This window comes from Nomascus leucogenys, chromosome 24 (genome assembly GCF_006542625.1).
Source record: "Nomascus leucogenys isolate Asia chromosome 24, Asia_NLE_v1, whole genome shotgun sequence".
NCBI classification, from domain to species: Eukaryota; Metazoa; Chordata; class Mammalia; order Primates; family Hylobatidae; genus Nomascus; species Nomascus leucogenys.
The window spans coordinates 7,287,149-7,303,674 of NC_044404.1; the positions used below are offsets into that span (position 1 = coordinate 7,287,149).

Consider the following 16,526-nt stretch of genomic DNA (forward strand, 5'->3'; position numbering starts at 1 on the left):
CAGAAGAATCGCTTGAACCTGGGAGGCAGAGGTTGCAGTGAGCCAAGATCGAGCCACTGCACTCCAGCCTGGGCAACAGAGCTAGACTTCTTCTCAAAAAAAAAAAAAAAAAAAAAAAAGTAGGACTGAGGGCAGGGCAGTGCTGGGTGGGACGCCCTCAGGGGCCTCTGAGGGAGGGTGGCTCAGGACTCAGTCCAGGGGGAGCCCCCGGGGCGGCAGCGGGCCGGTGACAGGGCCCTCTCCCACCCACTCTCCCTGCTGTCCAGGGCTCCCCGGGAGGGGACGGGGGACGGGTACGGAGGCCTCGGAGGAGGTGAGGCGCTGAAAGCCCACGGTGAGCGCTGTGTCTCCGCAGGGGAGTGAATGCCCAAACCAAGAACGGTGCCACGCCCCTGTACCTGGCGTGCCAGGAGGGCCACCTGGAGGTGACGCAGTACCTGGTGCAGGAATGCGGCGCAGACCCGCACGCGCGCGCCCACGACGGCATGACCCCGCTGCACGCCGCGGCGCAGATGGGCCACAGCCCGGTCATCGTGTGGTTGGTGAGCTCCGGGCCCGGGCGGGGGGAGGGGAGGCGGGGCGGAGCCGGCAGGCGGGGAGTGGAGGGAGCGGGGCCATCAGGGGTGGGGCGGGGGACCGGGGGCTAGGAGGTTCATGGGGTGGGGCCTGCAGGGGCCTGGCGCCCAGCCCCCGCCCCTCTCTCCCCGCCCCTCCCGCCCAGGTGAGCTGCACCGACGTGAGCCTGTCCGAGCAGGACAAAGACGGCGCCACCGCCATGCACTTCGCGGCGAGCCGCGGCCACACCAAGGTGCTCAGCTGGCTGCTGCTGCACGGCGGGGAGATCTCGGCTGACCTGTGGGGCGGGACCCCGCTGCACGACGCCGCCGAGAACGGGGAGCTAGAGGTCAGCGCGGGGCCCGGGGTGGGGGCGCGCGCCCTCTGCTGGCACCGTGCTCTCGGCACGGCCCTGCCTGGGCGCGGGGGTCCCAGCTCGCGGCCGCGGCCGGGTCCTCCTCACTGCCTGCCCCCGCAGTGCTGCCAGATCCTGGTAGTGAACGGCGCGGAGCTGGACGTCCGCGACCGCGACGGGTACACGGCCGCCGACCTGTCGGACTTCAACGGCCACAGCCACTGCACCCGCTACCTGCGCACGGTGGAGAACCTGGTACGATCCCTGCGCTGCTCCTGTCGCATTCTCTTTTCTCGCCCCTCCACCCCAGTGGTGGGTGTCGTCACCCCTTTTACCAAGGAGGAAGCTGAGGTTCAGGGACGTGAAGCCCGCTACCCCACACGACCTCTCAGCCCAGAAGCACTGCCTACTGGGGACTGAGGGAGTAGAGGCACAAAGGTTAACGGAAAGAGGACAGGGAAGAACAGAGTCACCCCAAGGCGTAAGGCTGGAGAAATCACAAGACAGGGCCCACTGGGAACAGGCAGGCTCATTCACCTACCCATAGACATTAGCTTGGGTATAACTCACAGCCACCCTCTGCAGAAAAGAGTTTAAGTGTCCCGTTCAACATATGGATAAAGTGAGTCTGTGGGGCACCAAGATCGCATCACCAGTAAGTGGTAGAGTGTAGAACCTACCTTGATGGCCTGGCCAGGAGCCACCTCTCAGCCCTGCACCATACATTTGCTGACTTCATGGCTGGGTCATAACTGGAAACCCATGCTACTCTTTTTAAATTATGTTATTATGGTGAGACAGCCATGAAGTCCCAGTTCAAGACCCACTGGGACTTGAACTCAGCTGTGGATGTCTCCAAGTGCAGGGCTCTGCACCATCTGGTACAATGCCTGCTTTGAGGCAATAGGCAGGGAAGAGAGTGGGCCTCGCAGCCAACCCCAAAATGATGTGGACCAACTCCATGGGGCAGCCTGGCCATGGAGGGGCTGTGAAATGAGGCCCGGAGGGAAGAAGGCAGATGGTCTGTGCCCTGAGCACTGTCTGTCCATCTGCCCTCCCTCCCAGCACAGGGGGATGGTCCTGGCTCTGGGGGCTGCAGAACACAGCAAGGCCCAGAGGCCAGAGGCTGCAGGCGGGCCTGAGGATGAACTTCCCCCCAAGAAAGAGTCTCTGGAAGAGAACGAATGGCCCAGCAGGTAGTGAGCACTCTGTCACTAGGGTATATAAGCTGGGATGGACACTGGGAAGGGCATTTCTGCATCAATGATGGGTCCCCTTCAGTTAAGAGAGTCTGTGACTCTGTTGAGGGACCGTGAGGGGTGGCACCAGAGCCCAGGGCACCTGAGGGCCTCTCTGGATGCAGCTGCTAGCGGTCATAGGACAGCAAACACTATTCATTGGATTCTGACTTAGGCAGGTATCCTGCCGAGTGCCTTAAAGGTGTAATCTCAGTTACTATTCACAGTACATTAAAAAAATAGTTGGCCGGGTGCGGTGGCTCAGGCCAGGCGCGGTGGCTCATGCCTGTAATCCCAGCACTTTGGGAGGCAAAGGTGGACAGATTACGAGGTCAGTAGATCGAGACCATCCTGGCCAACATGGTGAAACCCCGTCTCTACTAAAAATACAAAAAAAATTTAGCCAGGTGTGGTAGCACACGCCTGTAGTCCCAGCTACTCGGGAGGCTGAGGCAGGAGAATCGCTTGAACCCAGGAGACGGAGGTTGCAGTAAGCCAAGATCGCGCCACTGCACTCCAGCCTGGTGACAGAGCAAGACTCTGTCTAAAAAAAAAAAAAAAAAAAAAGGCCGGGTACGGTGGCTCACACCTGTAATACTAGCACTTTGGGAGGCCGAGCAGGCGGATCACGAGGTCAAGAGATCGAGACCATTCTGGCCAACATGGTGAAACCCCGTCTCTATTAAAAATATAAAAATTAGCTGGGCGTGGTGGTGGGCACCTGTAGTCCCAGCTACTCGGGAGGCTGAGGCAGGAGAATTGCCTGAACACGGGAGGCGGAGGTTGCAGTGAGCCGAGATCACGCCACTGCACTCCAGCCTGGGCGACAGAGCAAGACTCTGTCTCAAAAAAAAAAAAAAAAAGTTGACAGGCCAGGTGTGGTGGCTCATGCCTGCATTTTGGGAAGCTGAGGCGGGTGGATCACCTGAAGTCAGGGTTCGAGACCAGCCTGGTCAACATGATGAAACCCCATCTCTACTAAAAGTACAAAAATTAGCTGGGTGTGGGCTGGGCGCGGTGGCTCACGCTTGTAATCCCAGCACTTTGGGAGGCCGAGGCAGGCGGATCACGAGGTCAGGAGATCGAGACCACGGTGAAACCCCGTCTCTACTAAAAATACAAAAAAATTAGCCGGGCGTGGTGGCGGGCGCCTGTAGTCCCAGCTACTCGGAGAGGCTGAGGCAGGAGAATGGCGTGAACCCGGGAGGCGGAGCTTGCAGTGAGCCGAGATCGCGCCACTGCACTCCAGCCTGGGTGACAGAGCGAGACTCCGTCTCAAAAAAAAAAAAATTAGCTGGGTGTGGTGGCGGGCGCCTGTAATTCCAACTACTTGGTAGGCTGAGGCAGGAGAATTGCTTGAACCCGGGAGGTGGAGGCTGCAGTGAGCCAAGACCTCGCCACTGCACTCCAGCCTGGGCGACAAGAACGAAACTCCATCTAAATAATAATAATAATTGACAATATGGCATTTACCGGGCGCCATGTCCTGGAGCTCAGCAGAGCAAGTAGTGCTGTTATCCCCATTTGCAGATAAAGAAACTTAGGCACAAAAAGCATAGATGACTCGCCTGAAATAGCTAGTAAGTCGGGGAGGGGAAGTTTGAAGCCACTGTCCCAGACTGCAGAGCTGGGTGGCTCAGGCCAGGCGCCGTACACTTGCTGTGGCCCAGCCTCTTATCTGCTGCCTGCAGGGGTCAGGGCTTGGTGCCCTCAGCACCCACTGCTGTTGGCCAGGTAAAGAGCACCTTCGGGTGCTGCCCACGCCACCTCCTATGGCTCCCCTGACTCCTGCGGTAGGCAGCAGAGCCTGGTCCCCTGGAATGGGTGGGGTGTGTGTGCCCTGATCCCCTCACCCAAGCAGGCCCAGCTGCAGCAGGGACAGATCCAAGCCACAGAAGACGCTGGCCCAGAAAATGCAAACACTCCCACAGAGCCCCTAATTACAGGGCCAATGAGCGCGGCCGCCGAGCCGTTACCTGGTGCCAGGCCTGCCTCTCTCTCCCAGGGGGCCTGTGACACTTCTTAGGCAGGGAGGGGGCATGGGGCAAGGAGGAGCAGGCCTGGGCAGGAGGCAGCGGAGCAAGCGGGCTTGCCGGCAGCAGGGGCAGCATGGGCAATGTAAGCAGGGCCCCCACCACAGCCCCCTCTGCACCGGGAGGGGACAGGCCTGTGGTCAGATGCACAGACCGGGCAGGGCGGGGGAATGGCAGGCCTGGCAGCCTGAGCTCTGGCTGCCCATCACTGCTCAGCTGGCCATCCAGACCCCACCCTTACCCCAAGGGCCCCATCAGGAGACAGGCCGGGCTGGTGTTGGGAGTCTGCCCCAGGTCCCAGGTCCGGCAAGGAGAGCCGGCTTGCCAGCCAGGTAACTAGGGATGGGCCGGTGCTGTGCCCCTCCCCATGGAGCCTCTGCTGATCCGTGAGGGAGAAGGCCGATCTCCTGGCAGTTCTTCTCTTGGGGTGCAGCTCAAGGCCCCCTCCTCGTCGATCTCTCCACCCTCCTAATCACGGAGGAGCCAGGGGAGGGAGTTTCCCAGGAACCTGGGTCCTGCTGCCTGGCGGGGCTGGGCTTGAATCTTCACCTGGAGGAACCTGAGAGACCCTCTAGTGATGGGGAAGAGACCCCAGAGAGGGGTGTGGCTTGGCCAGGATCCCACAGTGAAGGCATGGCTGAGTAGGACCCTGGCCTGGAGAGCAACGCATCTTGGGGTGCGGTTGCCTTCATGGCCTCCCTGCCTCCCCTTCAGAGCGTGGAGCACCGCGTGCTCTCCCGGGATCCATCCGCGGAGCTGGAGGCGAAGCAGCCCGATTCAGGCATGTCCTCACCCAACACCACGGTGTCGGTCCAGCCGCTGAACTTTGACCTCAGCTCACCTACCAGCACCCTCTCCAACTACGACTCCTGCTCCTCCAGCCACTCCAGCATCAAGGGCCAGCACCCTCCACGTGGTGAGTGTGCCCAGGAGGAAGAGGGGGAGGGAGAGCAGACTGAAGCCAGACTGCTGGGCTGTGAGGGTTGGCCTTGGGCTGCCCTGCCACAGCCAGTATTGGAGACTACCCTCATCACTTGCTCTTAAACATGGGAGGTGACACCCTTTCTGGTGAGAGACAGATGTCACTCATACTTGTGTGTGCTCGTCACAAACATACATCTACATCCACATGTACTCTCCCCACCCACAAAATCCACGTGTGCTGCCCACCATTCATTATTCTTAGCTACTCACACACAAAAGCACACACTTGTACATGTGTACATACAGCATACAGATATGAACACACATACAGAGCCATGCTAATATCTGCACACACCCACCTTACACACAAGCACACAATGCTCTATTTCCATACTACAGATATGCACACACACACACAACCATGTCCACAGAGCAATGCACACACATTCAATACAAAGAAGCATGTGCACAAATGCGTACACACTCAAACATACACAAAGGCACAATCGCCTCAGCAGGCTGTAGGCTTGTGTGTACACACACCCTGACCATGCCCTGAGCATGGGCGTCCATCCACTTGCAATGCCTGCTTCACACCGCCAGATGGTGGCCTCCAGAACTGGCAGGGGTGCCCTGCAAAGATTGGATGTGGCCATCCGTACTCCCAAGGAGTAGACCCTCCTCTTCCAGGTGACCCTGCCCTCTAGACACACCAAAGCCTCCAGTGCTTCCCCTCCAAACCGGACTGCCTGGTCTTCCCCCAATAAGTGCTGGGCTGGGGCAGGGCAGGGCCAGGGAGGGGAAGCCCAGCACCGCCAGGGGCCACAGCAGGTGTACCAAGTGGTGCCTAGAGCCCACCTTGGCCCTCGGCAAGTTGTTTCCAGGTGGTGGAGAGTCTCAATCTTGGGGGACAGCCTGTCTGCATGTTCCCAAATCTGGCCCTTCCTTCTGCCTCCCCAGGGCTTTCCAGCGCTAGAGCTGCAGACATACAGAGCTACATGGACATGCTGAACCCGGAGCTGGACCTGCCTCGGGGCACAATTGGGAAGCCCACACCCCCACCACCCCCACCCAGCTTCCCCCCGCCACCCCCACCCCCAGGCACCCAACTGCCCCCACCCCCACCTGGCTACCCAGCTCCCAAGCCTCCTGTGGGACCACAGGCAGCTGACATCTACATGCAGACCAAGAACAAACTCCGCCACGTGGAGACAGAGGCCCTCAAGAAGGAGGTAGTGAGCCCTCACCCCCTGCCTGCCTCCCAGCAGGGGGACTGGGCTGAAGGGGGCCAGTGAGGCCAAAGGCCTGGCCTCACTAGTGGGCATAGGGTGGGGATCCCTAGGTCCATGGCATGTTCAAAAGTCAAAGCTCCTGGTGAGTCTCACGAGGGGTCAGGGCTGGACACTGGACTTGGAGAGTAAGAGCAGGTCACTGCCCTCCATGGGAGCTGGGGGGTGAAGGACGCAGGTCCAGACAGCTGTGCCTCCCCAGGAACTGGGCCTGTGCCACCTCTTGTGCAGAGTGGCCAGGTTGTCATGGAGTTGACAGAGAATGCATGGAGACTGCCCCTCCCCAAGCTTGCCCCCCCCCCACAGCCCCAGGCTCAGTCAGAGAGTGTCACCCAAGGGAGGTGGCTGCCAGGTGGAAGGTGCCAGTGGCATGGCTGTGGAGGTGAGGGCTGGAAGGAGGGTGGGGGAAAGGCGAGCAGGCACTAGCAGGGCTGGGCGCCCACCGGCAGTGGGAGCTGGGAGGAAGTGAAGCTGTGGCTGGTTCCAGTTTAGGGCTTGAGCTCCTGGGGGAAAGGGCCAGGCCTGAGCTGGGAGCCCTGGAGGGAAGCGAGCCTGTGTGAAGAGGATGAGGCCAGGGTGGGTAGGTGGAGTGTGAGGCGCCTAGGGATGTCTGGGGCCTGCAGGCCCCTGGCTGAGGCTCTGGAGCAGGGGTTGAGGCAGAGGTCTGGTCTGAGCAATTCTGGGTACCCTGGGCAGGGTGCCCTGGGGAACACTGGCATTCTGGCCACAGGAACAGAGCAAGGATGGTCTAAGAGGTGAGGGGACAGCCTGAGGTCACAGGTGGCCAGATGTGGTGTGGCAGCCCCCTGGGGTCCTGCTAGAGCCTGGGACCTTGCAGTTCTCTCTTAAGCCCGAGGCAAAGCCACCCCAGGGCCAATTCATACAAGGTGACTCAGGTCACAAGGCCACTGGGCAAGGGAGGCATGGGAGGGACACCGAACCTGCAGGCCAGCTCCAGTAGCTGCCCTCTTCATGCCACCTTAGACCAAGCTCCCACAGTGGCTTCCCCTTTCATCTCTGGGAGGCAGAGGGGGCCGGGCGGGTAGGGCTGCAGGGGCCCTGGAATCGCTGAGCTCCCAGCGCAGACTGGGGGCCCTGCCCAAATCCACAGGACAGGTGGCCCAGCCAGTGCCCCCTCTCCACCGCTGAGCCCAAGTGTCAGGTCTGCGTGGTCCTCTCCTGGCTGTGTGAGGCCCCTCCCGGCTGTGTGCGTCCCTCCCGGCTGTGTGCGCCCCTCCCGGCTGTGTGCGTGCTGGGCCGCAGGCGCCAGGGCCGGGGCCGGGACGCTCCACAAAGAGCTCTTTGTGTCGCCGCGGCGCCCCCCGCACGGGTGCCTGACCGCGGGCGGGAGCAGGGTCGTGGCGTCCGAGCCTCCGGGCTGCAGGGGGCGCGGAGCGGGCGGGCTGGCCCAGAAAACAAATCCTGCGGTGTCGCGTTTCCTGCAACGTGAGCCAGGTCGGGCGGGGTGAAGGGTCTGAGGCCACCGCAGGGACGCATGGGCTGGAGAGTGGGGCAGGGGACAGCCCCCACCCGGTCACTCAGTCTTTGGCCCGGCCGCCTCACTCTCCCTGAGCTAGGCCTAGTGGGGGGCAGCTGCGACGGGGCGGGAAGCCGCGCTGTCACCCGACCCCGCCTTACGGCCCCTGAAATCCGAGGCTTGAGCGCGGGTGTCGGTGTCGCTTTCGTGGATGGCGATGGTTTCCAGATGCAGGAGGGGAAGGATGGGGACGCGACTCGGAGCCGGGGGCCAAATATGAGAGGCCGCTTCTGCCCACGGTCAGCCCTCTCCCCTCTCGGGCAGGGATGAAGGTGGGGGCTCAGCTCCCAGCTTAGGGAGAGGCGCAGGGGGCGGGGTCACATCTGGCCAGGGGCGAGTGCAGAGCCGTGGCCAGGTGTGGCAGAGTAGTTGCGGCCCCCGTGGCATCCGCGACGGCTGGGGGGGTTCGGCTTGGGATTGGCGGGCCCCGGGTGATGTCAGGCCGTCGGAGCCCATAGGTTGGCCGTGCGCGGGCGGCTGTAACCTGAGAGGAAGTATCAGGTAACGCAGGTGTCGGATCCTGCCGCCCCCGCCGCCAGGTGCACAGCGGGGGCCACCAGCACCGTGGCAGGTAGGAGCAGCCCCCGGATGGGCAACCGGGATCCGGGGCAAGCCGGAGCCCCGGAGAGCACAGGCTCTGGAGGGGGCTCCCTCCGGCCCGGGACCCCCGAAAGATGGCTGCGTGGAGCCCTGGGGACCCGCAGTCCTTCTGACCGCCGACAGCGGAGTGCGTCCGAGGGCCTAGTGAGGGCTAAGCTGGGAGGTGCCCCTTCTCCAGCTCCCCCTGGCGTTGGGGCTGGGCCACCCCGCCCCTGGGCCCGCCCCTTCTGGCTTCAGTGGGGGCCCCTGTGCCCCTTGGCCGGTGCCCAGAACCCCTCCCTGTACGGCGGGCGGAGCCTGCCCTTCCACCGAGGCCCCCATGACCCTCGCCCGCTGCCCACCGTGAGAACAGGGGGTCTAGGAAGTCGGCTGCTACACCCCTCGACGGCCGCTGGCCGCGAGTCCCCAGGAGGGTGAAGAGCTGGGTGGGGAGGCGTGGGGGGCGCCTACCGGGCAGGTGCCCGAGCCCCACCGGTCACTGTCTTCCCGCAGCTGAGCTCCTGCGACGGCCACGACGGGCTGCGGAGGCAGGACTCCAGCCGCAAGTCCCGCGCCTTCAGCAAGCAGCCCAGCACGGGGGACTACTACCGGCAGCTGGGCCGCTGCCCCGGCGAGACGCTGGCCGCACGCCCGGGCATGGCGCACAGCGAGGAGGTGCATGCCCGCCAGCCCGCGCCCGCCGGCTGCCCGCGTCTTGGCCCTGCCGCCCGCGGCTCACTCGAAGGCCCCTCCGCTCCCCCGCAGGCGGCGCTGCTCCCTGGGAACCACGTGCCTAACGGCTGCGCCGCGGACCCCAAGGCGTCCAGGGAGCTGCCACCGCCGCCCCCGCCGCCACCGCCACCCCTGCCCGAGGCCGCGAGTTCGCCGCCGCCGGCCCCGCCTCTGCCTCTCGAGGGCGCTGGCCCTGGCTGCGGGCAGCGCCGCTCCTCCTCGTCCACCGGCAGTGAGTAGGGGCAGGTTGAGGGGTGGGGGGGCGGCGCTAGCCCTGAAAGGGGAGGGAAATCTAGACACCGCCCCCTCCCCAGCTGTCACTGCCCGGGTCCTTCCTCTTCTACATGGTCTTCCGGCCACCCCTACCCCACTGAGTACTTGAACCTAAGAGAGGGCTCTGGGTTGCTCGAGGTCCTGCCAAAGCAGGACCGGGCTGCACGGCCTGGGGCAATTCCCTTCCCCAGTCTGGGCCTGCCTCCCACCCCCTAATTGTGTGGCCTGGGCAAGTCCCCTCCCCTCTCTGGGCCTGCCTCCCACCAGCTAGAAAGGGCCTCCCAGCTCTGGCGCTGGTGTTTCTGATGAGCTGGTACTGGAAGGACACTTGAAGTAGAACCAGCTTCAGAGATGCCCCGCAGCTGGCCACCCTTCCCCCTGCCCCTGTCTATCCTGAGCCTCTCTTCCTCTCTCCACGTCTTTCTCTTGTCCTTCCAAGCAGCACAGACCTGAAGCCTTCTTAGATATGCCAGGAACTCGTGTTTCCCCCTCCCTCCCCGGTGACTTCCCTGGGCATCCTTTTTTAAGAGCTAGACTGGTGCAGGATTCCTGGGCTTCTTTTCTGTAGGGTGGGACAGTGTCCCCCTGCTAGGACACCTAGAAGGCCCAGAACAGGGTGCCTAGATGTGGTGCTCCCATCCCACACCTTCCTTACCCAGCCACTCAGGATGCCTTGCTCACCCAGCCACTCAGGGCAGAGATCATGCTTAGTGGCACCCCTCAAAGCTTCATCTCCCTGACTAGGAGTGCAGAGCAGAGCTTGTCCCCCTACGGTTCCTGTGGAGCCCCAGCCCCTGCAGACCAGAGCCCATGCAAGCATGTCCAGCACCTGCCGAGCCTCCTTCTCCTTCCCTCCACAGCCTGCAGCAGGGCTGAAGCTAAGGGCAGAGAAAAATATACTCTGGGCTTCCCCAGACACCCCCACCCAGCACAGCCAGGGCTGGGTGCCCTACCCCAACCCAGTGCCAAGGTGGAGGCCCTTGCTAGGGGCTAGAGCCAGTGGTGGCCCTGCCCAGCCCTTAGGGGCACCAGCCAAGCCAGGAACTCGATGGACCACCCTCATGGGGCCCCAGAGCAGCCTGAGCCAGGGTCAGATGGACAGAAAAGCTCCTCCTCTCTTCTCCACTTCCCCGCTCCTGCTCTCCCTGGCCCACTCCCTGTCCCCTGCTGTCCCAGTCTCATCCTGGCCCCCTCTCCCTCTTAACTCCGCTGTCACTTCTCTCCTCTTGGTTCCTAGAAGTGAGAGTCCTGAGGCACAGGAAGAGTGAGTAGCTGCGTGCGCGGCTCCTGGCTGAGGCTGAGGCACGGGGTGGGGGGAAGAGGCAGGAAAAGCAAGGCAGGAGGGGCCCAGACTTGAGGAAAGGGCAGGGGCAGGGGCTGGCAGGCGAGAGAACCTCGATGCATGGGTGGGGCCTTGCACCTCATACCTACCCTCATACCCACATATGCACCCAAGCATTCTGCGCCTGGCTGATGGTTTTGCCTAAATAAATGAGCCAGCCACACCGATTTTCCCATTCTCCTACTCTTCTCTTCCCCGTGACTGCACTCTGGGATCCCCAGCCTGGGAATCCAAGAGCTGTCGGCCCATTTTATTCCTCCCTCCCAGACCTGACCCCTTCATCGGGGCTAAAGAGATCTCTCTCTCCAAATCTCCATTCGCCTCCTCCAGCTAAGCCGGAAAATACACACTCTGCCTTGGGTGTTTGCATATTACCCACCTGCCCTTCTTCCTGGGTGCCTCCCGTAGCCTTAGTAAGGGCTCTGCTTTCCTGGGCCCCTAGAGCTGAGCTGTGCTTTGCCATAAATGTGCTCCCAGCTTGCAACCAATGTGTCTGCTTGTGCGTCTGTCTGTGGGTGTGGTGGGGAGGGAGGGGACCAGGTGGGTATTGGCACTCTGGGGTCCGGACTCTGTATGTCCATGGAGGCCCCAATTGACTCAGTTCAAGGGTCACTGAGGCTTTGCTGATGTAGGGAGAGGGCCAGAGGGAGGCTCCACCCCAGCCGGGCTGAGCCAGGGAACCTGGGACAAAGGTCAGGTGGCTGATTCCAGGTAGTGTTTTGGAGCTGGGCAGTCAGTGACTGGGCGGGGACATATGCCCAAGAGCCACCATGAACTCCCAGGGGCCTCCAGGCACGGGCCCTCCATCCCGTGAGTAGGGTGGGGAGGATGGGGGGGTTGCCACAGTCGGGGAACCAAGGGCCCGCCTCTGGGGGCCCTGAAAGCTGCCTGCGGGACCTGGGATCTGGAGAGCTGCCCGCTGGCCCCGAGGATGGGCACCCATCCAATCTTGGCTTGGGAAGGGGGCTGCAGAGGGGCGGGTGAGGGGTGGCGGGGATGCAGCCCCACCCTGGCCAGTGCCTCATCTCCTACCTCCGCATAGGCACCAAGTCTTTCAACATGATGTCCCCGACGGGCGACAACTCGGAGCTACTGGCTGAGATTAAGGCAGGCAAGAGCCTGAAGCCGACACCGCAGAGCAAGGGGCTGACCACAGTGTTCTCAGGCAGCGGGCAGCCGGCCTTCCAGGTAGGCGGGCCCAGCAGGAGCCTGCGACCTGGCTTCCCTGGCCATAGGCCACCGGGCGCTCAGCCCCACCGCTTCTCCCTGCAGCCCGATTCGCCGCTGCTGTCTGTGTCACCTGCACTGTCACCAGTCCGGAGCCCCACACCGCCAGCTGCGGGATTTCAGCCGCTGCTCAATGGAAGCTTGGTTCCGGTGCCGCCCACTACTCCTGCTCCGGGAGTGCAGCTGGACGTGGAGGCGCTCATCCCCACGCACGATGAGCAGGGCCGGCCCATCCCCGAGTGGAAGCGCCAGGTGATGGTGCGCAAGCTGCAGCTGAAGATGCAGGAGGAGGAGGAGCAGAGGCGGAAGGTGGGTGGGGCGGGGTGCCCAGGGAGCCCTGGGGTTTGCATCTGATGCACAGCCCATCCCCCACGCCACCCCCAACCCCAACCTCGGGACCTCCCATTTTCTTTCTTGCTTGCTTGCTTGCTTTTTCTTGAGACAGAGTCTTGCTCTGTCGCCCAGGCTGGAGTGCAGTGGTGCGATCTCGGCTCACTGCAACCTTCGCCTCCGGGGCTCAAATGCTTCTCCTGCCTCAGCCTCCCAGGTAGCTGGGATTACAGGCGCATGCCACCATGCCCAGCTAATTTTTTTGTATTTTTATTAGAGACGGGGTTTCACCATGTTGGCCAGGGCTGGGATTACAGGCATGAGCCACCGTGCCCGGCCATTTTCTTTAGGGAAAGCAGGGTGGCATGACCCCGTTTGGGGCTTTTCCCAGTCTCCACACACACACCCAGCAGCTTGTCCTTGGAAGTGAGACAGCAGCCTTTCTCAGACTCTCCTTCACCTGCCCAGCACCTGGGATCTGGTTAAAAGGCCTGTTCGGATTCAGGAGGTCTGGGAGGGGCTGAGGCTGTGCACTTCTAGCCAGCTCCTGGGTGAGGCTGCTGATGACTCTGGTCCAAGGACCACACTGAGTAGCCAAGAGGGCTTTGGTCTCAGTCTTAGGGACCTGGGCTCCATTGCTGCGCTGCCGCCTTCCAGCTGCCGATACTGAGCCTCATCCAGCCTCAGTTTCCTTCTCTGTAAGGTGGGCTGATCAGCATCGGCTGGCAGGATGAGTTGCCTTTCATTCATCCAACAACTTTTCCCCGAATGCCATTTATTTTTATTTTTTATTTATTTTTTTGAGACAGGATCTCACTCTATCACTGAGGCTAGAGTACAGTGGTGCGATCTCGACTCACTGCAACCTCTGCCTCCTGGGTTCAAGCGATTCTCCCGCCTCAGCCTCCCGAGTAGCTGGGACTACAGATGCCCGCCAACCACGCCCGGCTAATTTTTGTATTCTTAGTAGAGATGGGGTTTCACCATGTTGGCGAGGCTGGTCTCGAACTCCTGGCCTCAAGTGATCCGTCCGCCTCGGCCTTCCAAAGTGCTGGAATTACAGGTGTGAGCTACCACGCCTGGCCCCCGAGTGCCATTTGTGTGCCCCACACACTGTTGTAGCCTCTGGGGATTCATGGTGAACATATCAAGGCCTGCTCTAAGGTGGCTGCAGACATGTGTGCGAGTCACCAAGCACACAAAATGGGGCAGTGTGAGAGAGTGGGTGGCAGTGGAGAGAAGTATCTGGGCTGATGCAACACAGCCAGCTGCAATGGGGAATGCAGGGGACTGGGGCAGCCCTAACCGGCCACCTTATATGTGGGCTGGGGGGGTGTGTTAGGGAAGGAGGAGGTGATGTCTAAGGTGACACTTGGAAGATGAGTGAGGGGTGGCCAGGAGGAGAGTGGGCTGAAGAGCTGTAGGTGGGACAGGGCAGTCTGGAAGTGACTGTCCTGGAGGAAGGGGGTCGCTGAGCTGGAGAGACCTCAGTGGGGGCCAGGTTACCAAGACCTGGACAGAGGCCCAGAAGAGAACGGACTTTCTCCTGGAGCACTGGGGAGCCGGGTGCGGGGAGTGTTAAGCAGGGAAGAGGCTGCTTCCTATTTGTATGTGGGGAGTGGATCGCATAGGGTCAAGATGAATCAGGGACCTCTGGAGGCGATGGCAGGCCCAGGGAGGAAAACTGGACATCAAAGGTGGAGAAAAGTGAGCAAATGAGAATATTACGGTGCCCAGCTGTCCAGCAGGACGAAGGGAGGGGAAGGGTGGGCAGCTCAGTGGAAGCTGCAGCTGCAGCCTCTTTAAGATCCGAGTGGCCTCTCATTCTGCACATAAAACATTGACCACAGGGAGCGGAAAGGCTTGGGCCATAGGGGAGCTCGAGAAGGGGTCATGAGTCTGCGAGGAGAGGCGTCAATAGCCGCCCTTGGATGGGTTGGGGAGAGCCACTGCGCCTCTCAGCTTCAACGCCTTTCGCAAGTTCCTTGGGTGGTGTAATGAGCGAATAAGCCAGGCATGGAGACCCCGTCTGCTGGCCTGTTCTTGCCGCCGCAGCAGCGACCAGCGACCGGCCGTGCCCCCCGCCAGCGACCAAAGTGGACACTGCCCAGAGCCTGGAGCGGCGGCTCAGGCCGAAGCCTCACCCCAGCGTCACCCCCCACCGGCCAGACGCGGTGCCTCCCTGCAGACGCAGCCCCGCGGAGCCATTACACCACCCAGGACATGCAAAAGGTTCCCGGCGCCACGGCGGGAGCTGGGCCAGAGGGAGACGCGCCTCCCTCCCCTCTCTTGTCTTCCCCGCCTTAGCTGACGGCCGCCAGCTCGTGCTGCTACCCCCGCGAAGGCTGGAGGTACTCCCGCGAGCACAACGCCATCCTCGGGCCCTTTGGCGAGCTCATGACCGAGGCCGACATCTTCCGCATCGAGCAGCAAATCGAGAACCTGCAGGTGCTGCACAAGGCGCAGAAGCTGGAGGCGCGCCTCGAGCAGCTGGAGCTGGAGCTGGAGCAGCTGCTGCCCATCTCGGCCGCCCTGTCGGCGCCGCGCTTCACCGTCGACCCGCGCCGAATGCATGGCCGCGCCGCCAGCCTGCCCGCCTGGTGCAGCAAGATCTCCACGCTGCTCAAGAGCATGGCCACGCTGCTGGCCGCGCTGGGCGGCCGGCCTGCGCACCTGGCGGAGCTGCTGACCGCTGATACGGGCCAGCCGCTGGCGCCGCTGCCCGACGCGCCCTGGCTGCCCGGGCCGCTCTGCCTGGGCCGCTCGCACTCGCTCAGCTGGTGCCGCGAGGCTGTGGAGCGCGAGATCCTCGAGTGCGGCGTCTCGGTGCAGCATCTCCGCGCCACCTACGAGCTGCGCGCACGGGGCGCGACGCCCGCGCGCTGTCCGCGCCGCAAGTCCCCGCAGTCCGCTGGCGCCCCGGGCCGCGACCCCATCCTGGAGGAGGACTACGTGGCGGCCGGCTCTGGCCAGCCCAGCGCCGCCGCCGCCCACGGCCCGCTGGTCGACTGGGAGCCCCTGGGCACCCTGGGCCCGCCTGAGGTACAGGATCGCCAGGCGGCGCTGCCTGAGCCCGAGCAGCTGGCGCGCCGGCCACCTCTCTCCACGGAGCTGCGCGGCGTCCAGGACTACCTCGACCTGCGCAAGGAGCGCATCGTTTACCTCTTCCTGGAGCACTGGCGCCGCTGGGCCTTCCGCGGACCAGGCAGCCGCGCCCAGGCGCGCCTACGCAGACTGCTGCCCCGCGTGGCAGCCTCCGGTGCCGGCCCGGGGCTGGAGGCCACGGACGCCCCCCGGCTGCCGGCGAGCAACGGCGAGGCCCACAGCCCAGACGAACGGCTGCGGCAGCTGCTGAGGCAGCGGCAGGCGGTGGGCAAGCTGCTGAGCCACTGGCGGAGCCTGCTGCGGCGCGTGCCGGCAAGCCTGGGCCTGGCGCACGGCCTGTACTGGCCCCAGCACTTCCTGCCGCCCCTGGACGGCGGCGCACCCCCGCGCTACGACAGCCTCACGCTCGACCTCTTCATGCTCGGCTACTTCCAGCTACTCGAGATGGGCCTGAGCCGCGAGGAACGCAAGTTCCGCCACCTGCTGTGCTACGAGATGTTCGACCGGCTGGGCAGCCACCCGTGGGAGCGCATCCGCCTCTTCCACCGCGTGGTGCTGGAGGAGGTGGAGGCCGGCCGGCGCGGCTGGAGCGACGGCTTCGAGGACCTCAGGCACCAGTTCTTCGGAAACGGCCTGGAGGCTGAGCCGGCTCCCGAAGAACAGGCGAAGAAAAAGGAAGAGGAGGGGAAAGAACAGGAGCGGACCGAAGAGGCCGCTCCAGTTCAGATGGGGGACCCGCCTGAGGGGCAGCCCGAGGCCCTGGCCCCTGCGCCGCAGCCGCAGCCGCCGCCGCCGCCCCCGCCCGCCGCGCCTCCCCCGACCTCAGACTCTCCTGGTTCCAAAGCCCCCGCCGAAGACCCCTTGGAGCTGGTGTCTGAAATGGGCGAGTTCAGCAACGAGGACATCTGCCGCTACATCGACCGCAGCTTCTCCTTCTGGAAAGAGAAGGAGGCAGAGCTGTTTGACATCTGAGCAGCGGAATTCGGAATTCACAGTTCACTCTCGAG

The 16,526-nt window shown here is 63.0% G+C and overlaps 1 protein-coding gene and 1 long non-coding RNA gene across 4 annotated transcripts in view; one reads left to right on the plus strand and one right to left on the minus strand.

Moving 5' to 3' along the window:
• The window catches only part of ESPN (espin), a 36,707-nt gene that overhangs the window by 15,453 nt on the left and 4,728 nt on the right, over positions 1-16,526 (plus strand). The window contains exons 3-12 of one of the 3 annotated variants that reach the window (XM_030805446.1): positions 356-542; positions 722-904; positions 1,034-1,165; positions 4,896-5,097; positions 6,066-6,337; positions 9,024-9,185; positions 9,276-9,474; positions 10,753-10,779; positions 11,900-12,045; positions 12,130-12,393. In XM_030805446.1, the coding sequence (XP_030661306.1) occupies positions 356-542; positions 722-904; positions 1,034-1,165; positions 4,896-5,097; positions 6,066-6,337; positions 9,024-9,185; positions 9,276-9,474; positions 10,753-10,779; positions 11,900-12,045; positions 12,130-12,393 (1,774 nt within the window). Of the gene's footprint in view, positions 1-355; positions 543-721; positions 905-1,033; positions 1,166-4,895; positions 5,098-6,065; positions 6,338-9,023; positions 9,475-10,752; positions 10,780-11,899; positions 12,046-12,129; positions 12,394-16,526 lie in introns of all 3 variants that reach the window. The other 2 variants (XM_030805447.1, XM_030805445.1) reach the window with 2 other exon arrangements.
• LOC115833007 lies at positions 3,450-7,481 on the minus strand. The gene is made up of 3 exons (XR_004028431.1): positions 7,336-7,481; positions 5,964-6,083; positions 3,450-3,585 (listed from the first exon to the last, which is right to left on the minus strand). It is a non-coding gene; the product is annotated as an uncharacterized LOC115833007 (long non-coding RNA).